We start from the raw sequence: 18,612 nt of genomic DNA on the forward strand, positions 1-18,612 counted from the left end.
GCAGCCTTAATATAATTAAATTGATTAATGAATATTGAAATAATTAGGGTGAGGTTATTCGTGTATATTCCTGTATGTATTCCTGTATTGTGATGTGTACCATAATAGTGCAATCACATACATACAGTATATTTGCATAATTGCTCTTTTATAACATCAGAGGCTAGATTGTACTCAGTATCATTGCCGGGGGGTGAGACTGGGGAAGAACTGTTGTTTTCTTGCCCTGCATACAGGCCTTCCTAGGCTACTGTGGGAAGCAGCATGCTGAATAAGATTGACCTATGGTCTGATCCAGCCAGGCTCATCTTATGTACTGTTTGGGTAGTTCAGACAGAGCAGAATTCTGTTCAATAGTAGTAATGGCAAAAGTGGTCCCATGTTTATAGAATGACTCAGGGCCAAGGAAACAATGGAACAGATACTTTGTAGGAACAAAAGGTGGGAGAGACTAAATGGTAGGGTCGGATGAGAGTCTGCCAGATATGTAAACAAGGAGGCAGAGAGAATAATTTTGCTCAGGATCACTTTTTTGTGCTCCCGAAAAGCCATTGCTGAGGCATTTCCTTAGCTATGTAGCACAAAGGAGGGCTGCAACAAGAAGAGAAATAACTCTTTTTATCTTGTGTTAAAAACATGCAAATCACACTTAGGTTGGGGGGGGGGGAATTTCCTCTCCTTATTGCAGACTCGTGTTCCATGGCATCCTGGGTCTGGAGGGTCCCCAACCCTCGCTGGCATTTCAGGGTGCTTGGGCTTCCAACAGAAGCTTTCTTTGTCATCTAAAATGCCATTGAGAGAAGCTGAGGAAAATCACTCACGTTGTTGATGTATGTATTAGGATCCAATATTTTGTCTTAAGATATTTTTGGTTTTAAAAAGAAACACATGTTCATTTGAAATCCAAAATGTCAAGGTTTTCTTCAATTGATTTAAAGAGTTAATCACCATGCTTACTTAGTTGACACCAGCCGTATATTTATTGGAAAAGGATAATCTAACACTGAATAATGTCAGCTTGGTTCTATGGTACAATGCTTCAGCTGGGATGTAATCCTCTGTTTTAACTGGGACTCGTTGTTTCCACATCTAGAATTGTTTTCAGGATAAGAAAGGTTGATTTTCTCCAACGGGGATTTTTTCTCTCTCTAAACAATTACATCTAAGCAGCCTTGCTTTTAGCTAAGTTTTTAGCTTTTAGCTATTTATAATGAATCCCATTACAATCCCACAGATGTCATTCCCTCCCATCACATTTGCTTTGTCCTTTAGCTCAGTTTGCTCACAAGATGGCGCTTTTACACAATAAGAGACCGTCTCAAAGGCGCACACATGTTATTCACTGAGGCTTTGCTATTGCTGACAAGTGTGAAGGAGGTATCCAGCTCTGCCTTGTTTTACCCAAGCAGAATAAGATGAAAAAGAGACAGGTGATTTGTAGTGATAAAGCCACAGATCATAGTTTGATCCAGCCAGCTTTTTCATGCAATCCTTGCCTTGTTGCTTTCCTTACCGCAGATACCATACCACGTGCCCTTTGTGTGTGCAGGTTCCCTGATTCCCCAGCACAGCCTTTTTGGTGGTCAGAAGAGACCTTCTTCTGAAAAACTGGTTGGATTCAACCTGTAGTCTGAAATACAAATTTGCCTAACTGATACATGTTCTAAATTGATTTATATTCTACAGCAAAGCTTCTGCTCTTGCACAGAATATATTTTTCTGTTTCAGGGCATTTTTTCCCTCCGACCTTTTCTTATGATCCACACCTGCTTAGACCACTGAGCCATACCCTGGGACTGGAACTATTTAAATTATGTACAAACCTCAAGATTGGACTACTGTAATGCTCTCTACATGGGGCTGCCCTTATCTCAAATCTGGAAGTGCAAAATGCTGTGGCCAGGCTCTTGATGGGGCTTCCTAGGCAGGAGCACATACAGCCTGTGCTGAAGGCATTGCACTGGCTGCCGATAGCATACCGGATTCGTTTCAAGGTGCTGGTTCTTACCTTTAAAGCCCTACATGGTCAGGGACCTACATACCTAAGGGACTGCCTTTCCCCACATGTTCCCCAGAGAGCACTGCGGTCAGGGGCCCAGAGTCAGCTTGCCTTCCCGGGCCCTAAGGAGGCTAGGCTGTCAACGACCAAAGCCAGGGCCTTTTGGGTGGTGGCCCCATACTGGTGGAATGAGCTCCCGGAGGAGATCAGGGCCCTGCAGGACCTTTTACAGTTCCACAGGGCCTGTAAAACAGAGCTCTTTCACCAGGCTTTTGGGAGCCGCCACCACCAATGAAGAACATTGGTTGGTTGAAAGTGAGAGGGCCCTGGACTCTGGCAATTGCCATCAACAGCCTAGAGAACAGCAAGCCCTGCAAGGACATTCCAAATGAACACTGAGAGCTGACTCCAAGCTGAGAACTTTGTATACTGGCTGCTACCATCATACGAATACCAACAGCTACTATCACTTTACTATGATTTTATAATTTGTTTTAATTGCAACTTATATTTTTGATGTAACTATCTGCTTTTATGTAAGCCGCCCTGAGCTGGCTCTGGCCGGGAGGGCAGGGTAAAAAAAATCTGGAAAATAAATAAATAAATAAAATACTACTAATCAGACATCAGCACTGCATCTGTTTCATTGATCTCTGCTACTGCAGTAAACATAAATGGACAATGAAAAAATTAAATGACTACAGGTAGGTAGGTCCACCAGTGACCACTTGTCATGGTATCTCACAGACAACCTCCTTTTTCAAAGATTTGTTACCAGAATTTGGAGATTAATAGCAAGAGAAGGATAGTGCATTCCTATTCTGCATATTCAACTTCTCTGACACTTCAGTCTGATGGCTGTCCATAGGTAAGCAACTGGATCTGATCCAGCATGGCCGGGTCTGGGATGGAGACTTACTCACCCCCAGCTGGCAACTGCTGCAGGCAGGGGAAGAGGCCACGGCCTTGGTGATGGAGGCATTTAAAGAGGTACATTGGCCACAGCTGATCCTGGAGTTCCCCCCGGCAGCTGGATCCGGGCCAGTGGGTAAGGGGCCCATCGAGCGAGCAAACCCCTGCTCCCCCGGGGGACTTGGCAGCCCTAATCCCTGCAACACATGTTAGATTTAACTCCAGTAGTACCTTAGAGACCAAGAAGATTTTGGGGGTATAAGTTTTCAAGAGTCAAAGCCCCCTTTGTCAGATATGTTTGTAATACATGCGGGAGCAGCTTACCTTTTTTTCCAATTTAATTTTTATTGAATTTTCAGAACTTTAACAAACATAATGAATCACGAATAAAACATTACAAACAAAAAGAGTGTGAGATAAACTTATACATCATTAAACCAACATTTAAACTGAGTTTACAAAAAAAGTTGCACAATAATGTATTGACAACTTCAATATTTAGCAGTTTAGAATTTTACAAGAAGGGGAACCCATGATACTTGTGGGGGGGGAGAGAAGCTTCACAGGAGGAGAAGGAAGCAGCCACAGGTGAGCCTTCTCCCCTGCCCCCCCATCCCCGGCACCCATGGTGAGGCCCGCGCCCCTCCAAGCCTTCTCCCTCTTTCCCCCCCAGCATCGGCGGTGAGGCCTAAATTCAGCCCGCCAAGCTTTCTCCCTCCCCCCTTCCCTAGCAGCGGTGGCGGCGAGGCCTGGCCAGCCTGCTTAACTTTCTCCCTCCCTCCCTCCCCCCCAGTGGTGGCAAGGCCTGAGCGCGGTCTGCCAAACTTTCTCCCCCCACCGGGTGGCGGCGAGGCCTGAGCGGCTTACAGCCACCAGCCGGCCAAGCCTTCTCCTGCCCCCTCCCCCTCTCCCTCCCTGTCAGCGGTGGCGAAGCTGTTCTCAGAGCGTTCCCTGCAGGGAACACTCTTTTACTTTTGGGGGGATTTAAATATCCCCCACATATTTTTTCCAAGTTTTCAGATTTTTCTGCACATATGTGGATTGTCCCAAATGTGCAGGAAAACCTCCCTGCCTCCCAAGTGCCCCCAATGTGCTGATTTAGATGTTTGGGAATTAGATATATAGATAAAAACCTGACAATCCTTTAGTCTGCAACCAGTGTCTAAAATACCCAGTCAGTATTGATAAGGTAGTTCACTTACTTGACTCTTCTCAGTTCCTGTTCTTTAAATTAAGAGGACTGATCATTCTTCGGATGTTTGTTAGAAATGTTAAAGATGTTTTACCTGCAAAACTCAGTAAGACCTGGATGGTAGGGGAAGTAAAGCAAGTCCTCAAATGATGAGGTTCCCCATGCAGTTGACACTTTTGCACACTACACATGTGGGGTCAGCATTAACTATGAACTTGTCTTCGGTACTATCAGAGTACAAAGGTCACAGGTAAAATGAGACAGAGAAGGGTACTGACAAGTGCTGTGTTTTATGTCACAGTGTTGCAGGAGAATGAAAAATGGGAGGTTCTGAAGTGTCCCCATCTATGCAGCAGGAGTTTCAGTTTATTGTATTGACCATAGGTCATAACAATATCTCTCCTTATATATAATTCTCTTTTTGAGTGGCAACGTTCCATGCGCTCCCAAATCAGTTGGGTCCCTGAGCTGTCACTCTGAAGGTGTCCCAATCCATTGGCTGCGGTTAGCGTCTCGGCCTCAGTGTACTGGGAGCTGAAGGACACAACAGACGATCCAGCGGGTGGAGGCTGAGGAGGTCAAGGCTGGTGATGGCAGCGCCACGGTGGTCATTGTTGGCCATGGCTGGGAGCAGGTAACCAGCCGAGCTGCAAGCCCACAGAAGCGCTGCCCATCGTCTTGGCTTCACTGTGCAGGGAAGCGAAGGACGGGCCAGACGCTCCGGTGGGCGGAGGGTGAGGAGGCTGAGGCCGACCATGGCATCCCTGCAGCGGGTGTCATCGGCCACAACTTACTGCAGGTGGCCGGGCGGGCTGCGAGCAGACGGGGGCTGGTGCCATGCAGGAGAAGGTGGCCAAGGAGGAGGGCGAGGGTGCGATCTTTCTAGAGCTCATTGTATGCCTTTTACAATGGGCTTTGGTATTAGTATAGCATCTAAAAACTACAAAGTTAGCAAAATTAACAACATTAACAAAATTACAAATACAGGACTAAACCATATGAAATCAATCCAGTTTTAAAAGTTTAAAATGTTCAAAGCAATTTTAACTCTTATTATAGCTATTATTCCATACAGTTCGATCTAATCCTTCTTGCCGCTAATGAAAACAAAGCGACTCTATTAGAAACATAAGAATCCTCATCTGCAAGCAAAAGTATTACTTTTTCTGAGTCTGAAGCTCCTTCCCACATGGATAGAATATTAGTAATAAATTTGTTTTGGGGGTCATGGTGAAGTGAACATCTCAAAATATAAAGAATCAGATTCTCTATTTCTCCCATACCACACACACAGAATTGTAACGGGTTAGAAATGGGGTAGGAACTTAAGAAATGGCCCAATCAAACCACTGAGGGCATAGCTTGAAATCAAACTTTTGGATAAACAGGGCCAGTACTGTAATAAAGAAGGCCTATGTATAAACTATGCCAAGTCTAAGGTAATGGTATTTAGGAAATGACCTAGGAAGTCAGTATGGGGAATCTTATGTGTTCAGATTGAACAGTGTATATAAATATCTAGGAATAACATTTTCAGAAACCCTCTCTTGGTGACCTCATTTAGCTTTGTTAAAGTCCTCCACCATGAAGACCCTGGGGGCGATAGTGAATTTTTTCTCTCCAAAGGAGGTGGTATGGTTGACCCATCTATGCATATGTTGGATATACATAAATCTTATCCTGCCATTCACTTGCCCTGAAGACTGTTCTGTTTAGGATTATTATCAAAGGTCCAATCATGACAACAACAATAGGAAATGATCTGGACATTTCATGCTCCAGTATCCCCATAAGGGGAGGGGCTGTGGCTCAGTGGTAGAGCATCTGCTTGACATGCAGAAGGCCCCAGGTTTAATTCCCTGGCATCTCCAGTTGAAAGGATCCAGTAGGAGGTGATGCAAAAAATTCCTGAGAACATGGAAAGCCACTGCCAGTCTGAGTAGACAATACTGACAATTTGTTGGACTAAGCTTTTGATTCAATATAAGGCAGTTTCATGTGTTCATGTGTGTTCAAGAGTTGGATCCAGCCAGCTACTTTGCTTTTTGTGGGAAGGTTGTGGCTCAGTAGTCATGTGAAAGACGTTTGCCTGAGACCCTGGAGAGCCACTGCCAGTCTGAGCAGACAATACTGACATTGATAGACTGAGAGTCTGATTAAGTATAAAGCAGTTTCGTATTTCCATGTGTTTATGTGTCCATATCTCACCCCTACCCGAACACTGGAAATAACATGAAATTTATTATCCATGCCATATCATTTGCTGTCTTATCTATATACTAATAGCCAAGAGTCCCCTCTGCTTGTGGATACTTATTTCTGCCAACAAAGGGCTCACTCTCCCCCAACAGGTTTTTCTACAGACTCAGGGGACTCTTTGGGTCTGCATAAAAATTCAAAAAGTTAAAAAAAAAAAAACACCTCAGGGAGGGTTGAATTCTCTCCCCCCCCCATACCTTTTGAAATGGCCCTCTACTCCAGGCCCCACCGGATTGACAGTGAGAGATTAGAACATTGGGGGGGGGGGGTTTCTTACTGGTTCTGTCAGTAAAAGGCAGAGGAAGGGGGGCGGACCTTTTCCAGGCCTATTTTGGCCTTTCAGGGAGGGATCCTTAGGGCCAAGCCTGACAGCAGTTGCCAGTGCCAGGCTGGGAAATTCCCAGAGATTTTGTGGTGGAGTCTAATGAGGGCTGGATTTGGGGAAGGGAAAGGCCTCAGCTGGATATAATGCCACAGAGTGCAGCCTCCAAAGCATCCATTTTCTCTAGGGAGAAGGATCTCTGCTGTCTAGAGTTCAGTTGTATTTCTGGGGGGTCTCCAGGCCCCACTTGGTGGTTGGCAACCCTAGGCTTGGCAACAACTTGATGTCATCTCACTTTCATGACTCAGCCGCCCTATGAAAGCCAGTGTGATGTAACAGTTAGAGCTTCAGATTAGGATATGCGAGACCCAGGTTCAGAGCCCCATCTTGTGGAAGCTGACTGGGTGATTTTGGACCTATCACACACATCTGGCCTAACCAACCTAACAGAGTTGTTGTGCAGGTAAAAAGGAGGAAAGAATAATGTAAGCTGCTTTGATCCCCACTGTGGAGAAAGACTGCAGTTTTCCTAGGTAAAGGCTGTGGTTGAGGGTGGTGGAGAGGGAAAGCTGAAGACAGAGGGGCAGATAAAGGTAGGTTGGCTGTTGGGTGGGAAGGAAATAGGGTTGCCAACTCCAGGTTGGGAAATTCCTGGGCATTTGAGGGGTGGAGCCTGGGGACTGTGGGATTTGAGATGGGGAGGAACTTCAGACCAATATAATGTCATAGACTCCACCCTCCAAACCAGCCATTTTCTCCACGAAAAAAAACATTGCCAGCCTCCAGGTGAGGGCTGGAGATCACCCAGAATTACAACTGCTGTCCAAGTGACAGAGATCAGTTACCCTGGATAAAATGGCTGCTTTGGAGGGTTGACTCTATGGTATTATATTCTGCTGCGGCTGCTTGCCTCCCCAAGCCTCACTGTCCCAAGGCTCCACCCCCAAATCTCCAGGAATTTCCCAACCTGGAGCTGGCAGCCCTAAAGCGAATTGATTTTTGTAGCAGGGAGATCCATTGTGATTCCTAGAGCACTGCCATTGCTGCTGTTGAGGCAGAGGAAGCAGGTGGGTGGGTGGGAACGCGGAGTGGGGGAGAAGCAGGCAGGAGGCTGGGAGAGTGATGGGGCAGAAAGAGAGAGTGATGGGGTGGGTGGCAGAAAAACAAAGAGAATGATGAGGGGGCTGAAAGAGAGAGGAAGTAACAAGCATGGAGGAGAGACAGTGAGTACCTTAACTAAAGGAGGTCTTTTGTGAGATTGGAAGAGAAGGGAGAGAGAAGTGTCTTAGCTCTTTTGGCTCATTCCTAAAACCATCCCTGTAGCCAGGATTTTTTTCCGGGGGGGGGGGGGGCGCACGGGCCGCGAAGATCAAAAAAAAGTTTTTTTTTGGGGGGGGGGGGGGGGGCTCCAGGGCACCGAAGATTAGTTAGTTTAGTTTTATTATTGTGGTCTTAAGACGAGCATACAATACAATATGAAAAAGAAGGAAAAAACAAGAGATAATATACAGAATAAAATCTAAATTTAAAAACTTTTAAAATGCAACTCCCGCAGTCTAAGAATCAATGCACAGAACTCAGCGACTGAACGTGTAATCTCTGCATTCTTATCTGATAGAAGCCAGTGAAATCTTGCTTTGTTTGTATTGATGTGACCAGGTACCCTATCAATTAATGGGGTAATGATTTTAAGACAAGCCTCTCTGTAGAATGGGCATCTGAAAAACATGTGCTCTACTGATTCGACCTCGCATGAAGTGCATGAACATAGCCTTTCAGCGTAAGTGGTTTTATTATACCTGCCTTGAATAACTGCAGATGGAAGGGCAGAACATCTGGCTAGGGCGAATGCCCTTCTGAAGTTCTTTCCCTCCACTGAAGTCAGATTTATAGCCAGTTCAAGGGTGCTTTTGATATTTAGCAATACCCATAATTAGATTAAATGTAATCTTTACCCCAGGCCCAGCCATCTCCGGGTCACAAGATGCCTCCCCTCACTCTCGGGGCAGGGCAGCACGAGGGGCAGAAAAAAGCTTGGGGGCACAGCCCTGCCACAGCCTGCCTACTTTCCACCCCCTCTGGTAGCCAGGGAGCAGGTTCCTTCCTACCTCTGGATTTGCTCCAGTGGTGGTGGTGGTGGAGAGGGCAGATGGGGACAGTTGCCACGCCTGGGCAGCGGCATGGAGCGGTGCTCTTTCTGCTAGGGTGCCGTGTTGGGGCTCTGCCTTAATTGCAAGGGGCTCTGCCCCTAAAGCCCCACCACTGGCCTCACACCCCTAGTCTTCACCCTCACTCTCCAAGCACTATTCCTAAAAGGTGTGTGTGATATGTACATAAATACAAGCAACAAAAACTTTTTTTGCTTATTCTGGATGTATAGGTGGGAATTCTGCATTGCACAGAGGTAGAGTCCAGTAGAAGGCAGTATAGCTTCACCCAGGAAAAGATTATAGCAGTCACTGTTTCTTCACTGTGGTGGTCCATGCACAATCAAAGCGTCTCTAATCTTTCTACCCTCGACCATCTTTTCACAAATATGCCATCATCTTTGCCTTGCATTTGAACAGTCACTCTGTCCATCTCTGCTAATGTTAACAGCTTAGCATTTAACTCTTCTTCACTCGGAATTTTATCCAATTTCCATAACTTAGTATGTTCTTTTTGTAATAAAGCAGAACCTATATCATCCCCTCCATTTCCCAACATACAGAAGAAAAGCTACTTCTAGCCAAATGCTAGTGTCCTTTGGTATTATTTTTAAGCTTTATGCTAGGATGCAATACTGTCATTGCCAGGCAGTTCACAAGCTTGACAGAGAGTTTCCCTGTTTTTCTTGCATTATAACCGCCAGAATTAATCAAGCCCCAGGGTTATTTGGTTGAGAGGGAGCAGTGCCAGCTTTTGCTGCCTAAGGCCACCTCCCCCACCCCACTTTGCCCTTCCCTCCGCCAGAAAGAAGTAATCCTTCTGGCCTTCTCACTTCCCCAAGCCACACACAAGCCACATATGCCCTGTGGGCTTTCAACATTACATCCTTTTGCAAGACTTTGGAGATTCTTTGGGTTACCTCAGCAACTATGCTAATCAGTAGTGTTACCAGGACAACAAAAACAATGGCCAAGCTCTTTCTTGTGAGTATTTGGGAAGTTTTATAAGACACGTGTGGTGTGCCATGCTGTATTTGAAGTGGGCTGAGGAAGCAAGGAAGTTAAACTGCTTTGACTCCCAGAGGAAGGTGGGGATGAGGGCTGGTGGGCCAGAAGTCAGGAAATGAGTAGACAAGACAGGAAGTAGATGCCACCTAAAAACCATGACCTGAGGTGTCTGCCTCACATGGCCTCATGGTGGAACTGGTCCTGAAGAAGAAGAAGAAGAAGAAGAGATTGGATTTATACCCCGCCCTTCACTACCCAAAGGAGTCTCAGAGCGGCTTACAAACTCCTCTCTCTTCCCCTCCCCACAACAGACATCCTGTGAGGTAGGTGGGGCTGAGAGAGCTCTGACAGAAACTGCTCTTTTTCAAGAACAGCTGTGCCAGAACTATGCCTTGCCCAAGGTCATCCAACAGCTGCAAGTGGAGGAGTGGGGAATCAAACTTGGTTCTCCCAGATTAGAGTCCACACTTAACCACTACACCAAACTGCACAGGTCCCTTGTGACTGAGCACATGCAAACTTGCAGTGGAATCCTAAAGCAGAGTTGCACATTGCAAGCTCAGTAACTTCAGCTGTTATGTATGCGGACCACCACCAGGGGTCCGCGGTTAAAGCAGGAGCTTGGTCCCCAAACACAAAGGGGACCTAGGATCCTACTCCACCAGGAGTCCACCAATAGCACCCTTGGCCGGAGATTCAAACCCTCCAATGGGGACAGAGGTGTGCCAGATGGAGTGTATATAGTTGGCCTTGCAGAACCGTTTTGTGTGTCTTGTTGTGAAGTACAATAAGCGCGTCTGAACGCATGTCGTGGTCCAAGTTCTCCATGCGTCAAACCCAATACTTTACAGTGGCGACAAGGATGGGATCCCAATGAGCACGCCAGGCTCACCTTCCAGCACAGCACCGAGCATCGTTCCAGAAACGCCACCGTGCCTCGCATTGCTCCCGAGCAGCACCACACCCGGCATCGCTGAACACCACTCCCCACTCCGCATTAGAGCCATGGCCTCCGCTCAGGGACACCTAGAGGTTTTCGACCCCACTCATCCTGAGCTCTGGGATTCGTGGACTGACCAGTTGACCTGCCATCTCGCCTTCCATGAGATCACCGATGCAGGCAAGAGAAGGGCTTTCCTCCTCAGCTCTTGTGGCATGCACACCATCCAGCTCGCAAAGAGTCTCCTGGCCCCGAAGGTAATCCTCGAGTGTACTGGGTAAGGACTGGGTAAGGAGATGCCAGACCTGCCAAGCGGTCCACCCAAACCCGCCTAGCGCGCCAACCCAGTCATGGACGTCTACACACAAACCTTGGTCCCAGCTACATATTGACTTTGCCGGGCCCTTCCAGGGGCTGTTATTTCTAGTAACAGTAGACTCCTACTCCAAATGGTTGGAGATCAGCCCCATGTCCACCACCTCCATGAAGGCCGTCATACGCTCGCTCCACCGGATCTTCTCAACCCATGGGCTGCCGGACACGATTGTATCCAACAACGGGACTGACTTCATGTCCGCGGAGTTCCAGGACTTCCTACAGCGGAACCTGGTCCGGCACGTAAGATCAGCACCATTCCACCCCGCGACCAATGGTCAAGCAGAAAGGATGGTTCGCACAGCAAAGGAAACCCTCAGCCGGATCTCAGATGGGGACTGGAAGTTCTGGCTCGCCCGCTTACTACTGACTCAGCAGACGACACCCAACCCCATTACTGGCCGCTGCCTAGCTGAACTGCTGATGGGCCGGCGTCCCACGATCCTGTTGGACTGCCATATCCCAACCAGGCACCGGACTCATGGCATCTGATGGAACAAAGGGGCCCTCCTGGATTGCAGGCCGGGTAGTCCAAGTCACCAACCCGGTCTCCTATGAGGTCTCTACCCAGGATGGCCAACTCCTAAGAAAACACATTGACCAACTTCGGCGGCAACAACCCCCGGAGGTGGAAGAACAACCCCAGCTTGAGGGCCCAGGACTCTATGCACCACCAGCCAGCACTCGACCCGAACTCCCCAACACAGGTGAGCCCCTACCAGTCGAGTACCCAGCCACACCGTCAGAACCTGAAGAGCCGCCACCACCCTCGTCACAACCAGAAATGGTCAGCCAGCCAGAGGCGGCCATAAACAACCCCGTGCCAGCGCCCTGGCGTTACCTCCCAAAGCGCAGACCCCCACCTATCTGAAGGATTATGTAACATAGGTTGAATCGAGACTAAGGGGGTAGGGGTGTTATGTACGTGGACCGCCACCAGGGATCCGCAGTTAAAGCAGGAGCTTGGTCCCCAAACACAAAGGGGACCTAGGATCCTAGTCCACCGGGAGTCTACCAATAGCACCCTTGGTGGGAGATTCAAACCCTCCAATGGGGACAGAGGTGTGCCAGGTGGAGTGTATATAGTTGGCCTTGCAGGACCATTTTGTGTGTCTTGTGAAGTACAATAAACGCGTCTGAATGCCTGTCATGGTCCGAGTTCTCCATGCGTCGAACCCAGTACTTTACATCAGCGTTTAAGACTGTGCTGTTTATCTGGCAACTCATACCTTCAGATTACTACTGTCATACTCTAAGCAGTTCAAAATGCTATCTAGATAATTTCCCATTGAGGTACTGACCCAGATCCCAACCTTCTTCACTTCAGAACTAAGTTGCATGGATCCGTAACCATGGTAAATCATTCAGGTCAGAAGGTGTGAGTGACAAGCATAAGGTTCTCTTTTCATAAATTAAGCCCTGGTTTCTAAGAGATTTGTATGGACCACAGGCATGATTGGTGTGCAGATTGCAGTTTCAGAAGTATTTCTCCCACACACACATGATTATCTGCATAATCCACTCTTGTTCAGCACCCAGGAATTAGTATTGAAGGTCAATGAACCATTAAGCAACTATTGAACTGCAGCTGTCAGGGGAGGGAGAAGTGATCTTTCAACACCTCTACAGTATGTGAAGTTTTGTCATTTTTTTAAAACAAGAAAAGTGTGTGTGTGTGTGCGTGCATGTGAGTGTGTTTGCACCTGGAAGTCACGGCAGCCTCTGGTGACTGACCCTTACTGGGGGGCCTGGGGGGTTTTCAGAGAGGTGACTGAATAAAGCCTGTCCCTGCCTTTGGTATTCCTCAGAGGTCTCCCATCCAGGGGTCATCTCATAGAAAAAGAGATGCAGGAGCTCATTAGCATAACTCATTAGCATAACTTATTTGCATATGCCACACCCCATGACATCACTGGAAGTGTGTCAGAAGGCAACACCCATCGCTCAGGCTCCACTGGACTGTTTTGGATTGCTAGCTATTGGGGGGGGGGGAACGTGCAGATCTGTCCTCGCAGAGGAGGGAGAGCTTGTACCTGAATAAACATTGATATTAAAGGTACCACTGGACTGTTTTGGACTGGGGGCCCGGGGGGGCTCTGACACTTACCTGGCTGCTTCTTGCTCTGACTGAGGGCTGCTGGGAGCAGGGGGCAGGGCTTGTTGCATGTGCCTGCCCCCTGGGCTCTTTACTGCCAGAGCTTCGCTCCTGTGCGCTCCTGCAGGAAATGACCCCTGCTCCCATCTAAGTTACTTGCCAGAGTCAACCCTGCTTAGCTTCCGAGATTGGGCTTGCCTGGGCTATCCCAGTCAGGGCAAAACAAGAAAAGTATTTTGATGGTTTTCTAATTTCTGTCTGCCACTCTGATGCAGCCCTATATTTCTCTTCTTTTCCCTTGTAGGTATTGTTATCATGATGCACTTGTGTGACAAAGTGGATGTTTACGAGTTTCTTCCTTCCAAAAGGCAAACAGACATTTGTCATTATTTCCAGAAGTTCTTTGACCAAGCCTGCACCATGGGTGCCTACCACCCACTGCTCTTCGAGAAGAATATGGTGAAGCACCTTAACCAAGGCACAGATGAAGACATTTACACGCATGGAAAAGTGACTCTTAATGGCTTGAGGAATGTACAGTGTTAGAAGATCGAATGCCTCAAATACTAGGCTCGGAAGGTCTTCTTGAATTGCAAGGCACTTTGTAAAGGCCCCTTCAAGGGTTTTAGGGTGGGTTGTTAATAGTTAGCAGTTCTTTCAGTCAGTAAGTCTGAAGTTTGGGATGTGTGGCTGCAGATTAAAGTGCTTTTCATCAGAATCACATTCAACCTGTTATGATCCCTGCAAACAGGTGCAGCATCTGAATGGTTCCAGCTGTAGAGCACAGAATATGGCTAAGTATGGCTCTCCAAAACCCACAGAATTTGAAATTAAAAATCAGCATATTTCTTGCCCTTATGACTGCATAGAAAAACAGAAAATGGGTGCGTACTCGGGGCGGGGAGTAGACACAACAGAATTTTACTGAACCTCTTCATATTCAGGGACTGCTTTGTATTTCATTCTTCCATCTCAGTATACTTCCATCTCTGTATGAGTCAGGGCCTAACTACATGTTACATTTCCCCCCCAGAGACATATGTGGGTTGGTTCAAGAGAGACATTCTGCAGTTCTGTAGTTTCTTAGTGCCTACGGGCTCAATTTGGATTTGGATGGCAGCACACAGGGAGAAAGTGCTTCTACCGCCCCTCCACATCCACCCACCCACCCTCACACACATATACACACACACACAGTTTTCCCAACAGGAAACAGTGCTAGAGAACTACTATTGCCTTGCTGGGAAAACATAACATGTGGCCCATCGGTACACAGGGCAAATAGTGGCCTGGGAAGCAGAGAACTCCAGGATGTCTCTCAGGCTGGCCCAGGGACATTCCCAGGGAATAAGTAGTGGGTAGTAGTAGTATCCACAGTGTGCATGGTGCATATTTCACAATCCTGCAGGTGCACCGTGTAGTGCAAAATTTGGTATTGGGCAGAGGATGCTGCAGCCCAAGAATCAGATTCTGTTTTAGTTTTTTACATATTTCTAGCTCTTTGAATGTGCGTAAACCCTGTCCGCGCACAATATGGCATGTATCCCACAGAGCATTTTTGTGGAGGAAAATAAGAGTGTGTGTGTGATTTTTGCCAGTTCATCCTTTCCACTACAGACCTCCACCTCCCCTCCTGCATTGCTCCTGCAGGTCCCCTGTCCCCCAAGAACAGCAGATATTAGGGCACCATCTGATGCAGTAAAAAAGTTTTAGGTTTTAAATTATAATAGATTGTTGTAAGTTGCCGTGAGCCCTGCCTGGCAGGGAATGGAGCAGCATTTAAGTCTAATAAAATAAATTAATAGATTTCAGGGGATAGTTTGGGCTACAGCGGAAGGGGAGAGGTGGCTTCAAAATCAAGTATCCCTTCCATCTGTGGAAATGTCCTACAGGATCCACGTCTGTATGCGTACATAGACTATGCATGTATTAAGGAATGAGTGCACTGCCCCTGCTGGCAAATGGGTGCACTGGTCCTGCCACTTGCCTGTGTGTACACATGGGTACAACAGCTAGAGGTGCATGGTGTATACATGCGCAGACTCCATCCCCAGGTTTGGTAATGATTGGTAACAAATGTTCCTGGTCACAGGGAACCAGGAAACGTACAGCTTGATTGTTCATAGGCGCTGTGATCACATTTGGGGAAATGTGTGTGAGGAGCAGCATACTCACCCTGTATGCATTGGCTCTGAACACACGTGATGACATGTATAAATTCAGAAGTTTGTGCCAATGTTAAAAATCCACAGATTTTATTCCTCTTGCAAAAATGTGAATTTTGTGGTTACAGAATGTGACATTCTCAGTATTCAAGACTGGATGGGCTTACAGGAATTTAAGTAAGGTATCTGGGTTGTAGAACTGACTTCCCCAAGGAACGGAGCAGAATTATCTCCAAAACATGTCAGTTGGACACTGGAGATGTTCTGACAGAACCAAACTGTCAAATGCTTAATGTTATATAAATGTTGTATATCATTTCAGGTACCATGCAGAAGTCAGTGTGGAGTAGTTTTAAAAAGGAGACCATCCTTTAATAACATTACTCCTACTGTATTCGTCTACGCCTGATGTCCCTGAAAATAAATCCAACTATCAAGGGGTTTTCATATACTAGTCGTTAAGAGTTTTACCAGTTGGGGAAAGTTTCTTTGAGATATGTTAAACTGGGTGATTGTTATAATAAATTTATTTTCATAGATTTACAGACTTGTGAGAGACCAAACTTCATTTAAACCATTAGTTTAAGGTAGGAGCATCAGTATCTCTCCCCCACCTTCTTTCTTGACACTGTAGGTCCATGAGCTTGCTGTCAGCTCCAGATGACTTGAACAAGGCAGATGCTACTTGTTCAAATTAAAAAGTATATTGAGCTTATTGGTTTGGATCCTATGAACAAGTCCTGTATGTTTTAGAGAGCCTCTGTCACGCAGCATGCTTCCTCTTCTGCTAAAACTTCCATTTGTGCAAGGGCTCCTTGAAAGCAAATGATCTGAAGCAAATGGAAGTTCTGGAGGAAGCGGAAGCCTTTTCCACAACAAAGGCCATCTAGCATGCTCTGAGCTCATTCATGAGAGCCAAGCCTCCATTTCTGAAATTATCACTTCAACCCTTTTGACTTTTTTAGACATCCTGGATCTCTCTCACAACTTCTGCCATCTTCACAATAATACACGCGCTGGTGGTTGGTAACAATTTCAGGGGTGCTCCACCAACACTTACCCTTTTTAATTTTAAAGTCATAATCACTAATAGAATTCTTCAGGGACTCACTGTGCCACCATAAGCACAGTTATACCCTTCTAAATCCACTGAAATCAGTGATCACAGAAGCCCGCAACTCTGCTTAGGACATCACTGTCAGTCTTGTTCCTTTCACAATAAAGGAATATTTTAAGTTATAGATACCTGTTTCTGGTTATTTTGAATAACTTTGATAACTGAAGTGACATAGGAACAACTGTTATGGAACTAACTGCGAGTTAACATGTGCTATGCCATTTCTGGGCGCTGCTTAGTGAGTGGCATGGTATCCCTATGCATGTTACTAGAAATTAACTATTCACAGCTGTGCCTTTTAAAAAAATTGTGGCACTGTGGTGAACAAACATGCAAATTCATCCTAAGGTGTCAGCGAGTCACGAACCTTCAATACATGAGCCATGTTGGGTGCAGAATTGTTCTGGGGAGGGGACGTGGTTCAGTGATAGGAGACGCTCAGGAGATCTCAGGTGAAATCTTTTGCATCTCCAGGTAAAAGGCTTCAGGGAATAGGTGTTGGGAAAGGCCTCTCTCTGCCAGAGACCCAGATCAGATAGACAAATGGAGCTAGTTGGACCAATGGCCTGACTTTGTATTAAAAAGCTTATTTTGTTCATGTTAAGCGTAAGGATAGGCCCGTAGCAAGAGGATGGGTCATGGATTGCTGTCTGTCCTGGGGGGCATAACAAGAGGTGAGAGGTCCGGGCAGGCTCTGGCAGCCTCAGGTGCCACCCCTTGTCAAACCACAGCTGAAGACAGCTGCAGTTTACAAAGTCAGGTTTTGTCCCATTTCACCAGGTCCATGAGAAGGCAATATGACATGGCTCAACTATAGTACCATTGATTTGGAAAACTTCAGTCTGTGAAAGTGCTCCCAAGATCTGAAGTCAGCCCTGTACAGAAATATTATTTATATCAGTGCAGCTCATAAAAAGACAAAACAATAAGTACCCCCCAGGGTGTTTCATCACCATTTTTATACACTTGTACAGAATGTTTTTGTCAAGCTTACATTTCAAAAATATGAAACCTCAAATGTCTAACTTGTCAACACTGATCTTTAAAATTAACACTGATCCAAAGATGTAAAATTTGTAATAAAATTTTTGTAAAGTGGTTATTTCTGTTCTTACTCCATGCCAACTTATGTAACTTTTTCTGTGCTCATTTTCACCTTTTTCTTCTCCATCAATTTGATTAGTCCAAGCACAAAGAAGGACTTGTGAGACTCATTCTTGACAAAGGTTAAAGCTCCCTACAGAAATTATCTTCCATACAGTTCCAGTGCATTGGAACTATGTAAATTCATGTCCTATCATATCTTCCAGCCTCCCCTGTCCATGTCTGTCTCCTCACAACTTGTGTCCCATGAACTGTGTCCCACCAAGAAGCGTTACATCTAGCCTCCCCATGTCCACGTCTGCCTCTTCACAACGTGTGTCCCACCAAGAATCAGCACTTCCAGCCTCCCTGTCCACGACGAAGGCGGTCACTCAATGGAGGCAGCATGTGTAGCAGAAACATGCCAAGCAGGTAGAGGGGATGAAGTTAGTCCAAGTTCGTTGGTAACCCATAGTCTGGTGTGTGGAAGAGCACATAGTCCAAAGTCCATTGGTGATGCAGGAACAGGAACACAGTTGATGCAAGGCAGGCACCAGCAAACAGGATGGTTCCCAGGCTCCCACATGGTGGACTAGCTAAGATCTACTCGATGGGAAACAGATTTTTTTTATTGAAAAATGTCCTAATCCTAACAAGAATAACCAGCTCAATAAAGGGGATGCAGAATCAGACAAGCATAAGGCTCCCTTTTTGGCACATAGCAAGTATGTACATTGGCAACCATGGATGTCAAACCTACTTCCAAGAAAACAAAAACAGAAAAATAGTTAGTACATAACTCATAACATTGTGTAGGCCTGTTGAGGGAAGTCCTCAGCAGAAATACATCTCACAGTAGCACAAACAAATAGTTAGCTGAGATATTTACAATCAAGGAAACAAAACACATTATTGTATTCCTGAGTGAAAGGAATCCTCGGACTCCTTTTATCTTAGCAGCAGAATAAACAGCAAAGCCTGCACACGGCCGCATGCAA

The 18,612-nt window shown here is 46.3% G+C and overlaps 1 protein-coding gene across 2 annotated transcripts in view; it reads left to right on the top strand.

Moving 5' to 3' along the window:
- ST6GAL1 (ST6 beta-galactosamide alpha-2,6-sialyltranferase 1) overlaps positions 1-17,578 on the top strand; it is a 119,939-nt gene extending 102,361 nt beyond the window's left edge. For both annotated transcript variants that reach the window (XM_015411363.1, XM_015411355.1), the window contains one exon: positions 13,554-17,578. In XM_015411363.1, coding sequence (XP_015266849.1) covers positions 13,554-13,795 — 242 coding nt within the window. In that variant the 3' untranslated portion in view covers positions 13,796-17,578. The remainder of the gene's footprint in view (positions 1-13,553) is intronic.
- Positions 17,579-18,612: the final 1,034 nt, after the last annotated feature.

This window comes from Gekko japonicus, unplaced genomic scaffold (assembly GCF_001447785.1).
Source record: "Gekko japonicus isolate JY-2015 unplaced genomic scaffold, Gekko_japonicus_V1.1 scaffold433, whole genome shotgun sequence".
NCBI lineage: Eukaryota > Metazoa > Chordata > Lepidosauria > Squamata > Gekkonidae > Gekko > Gekko japonicus.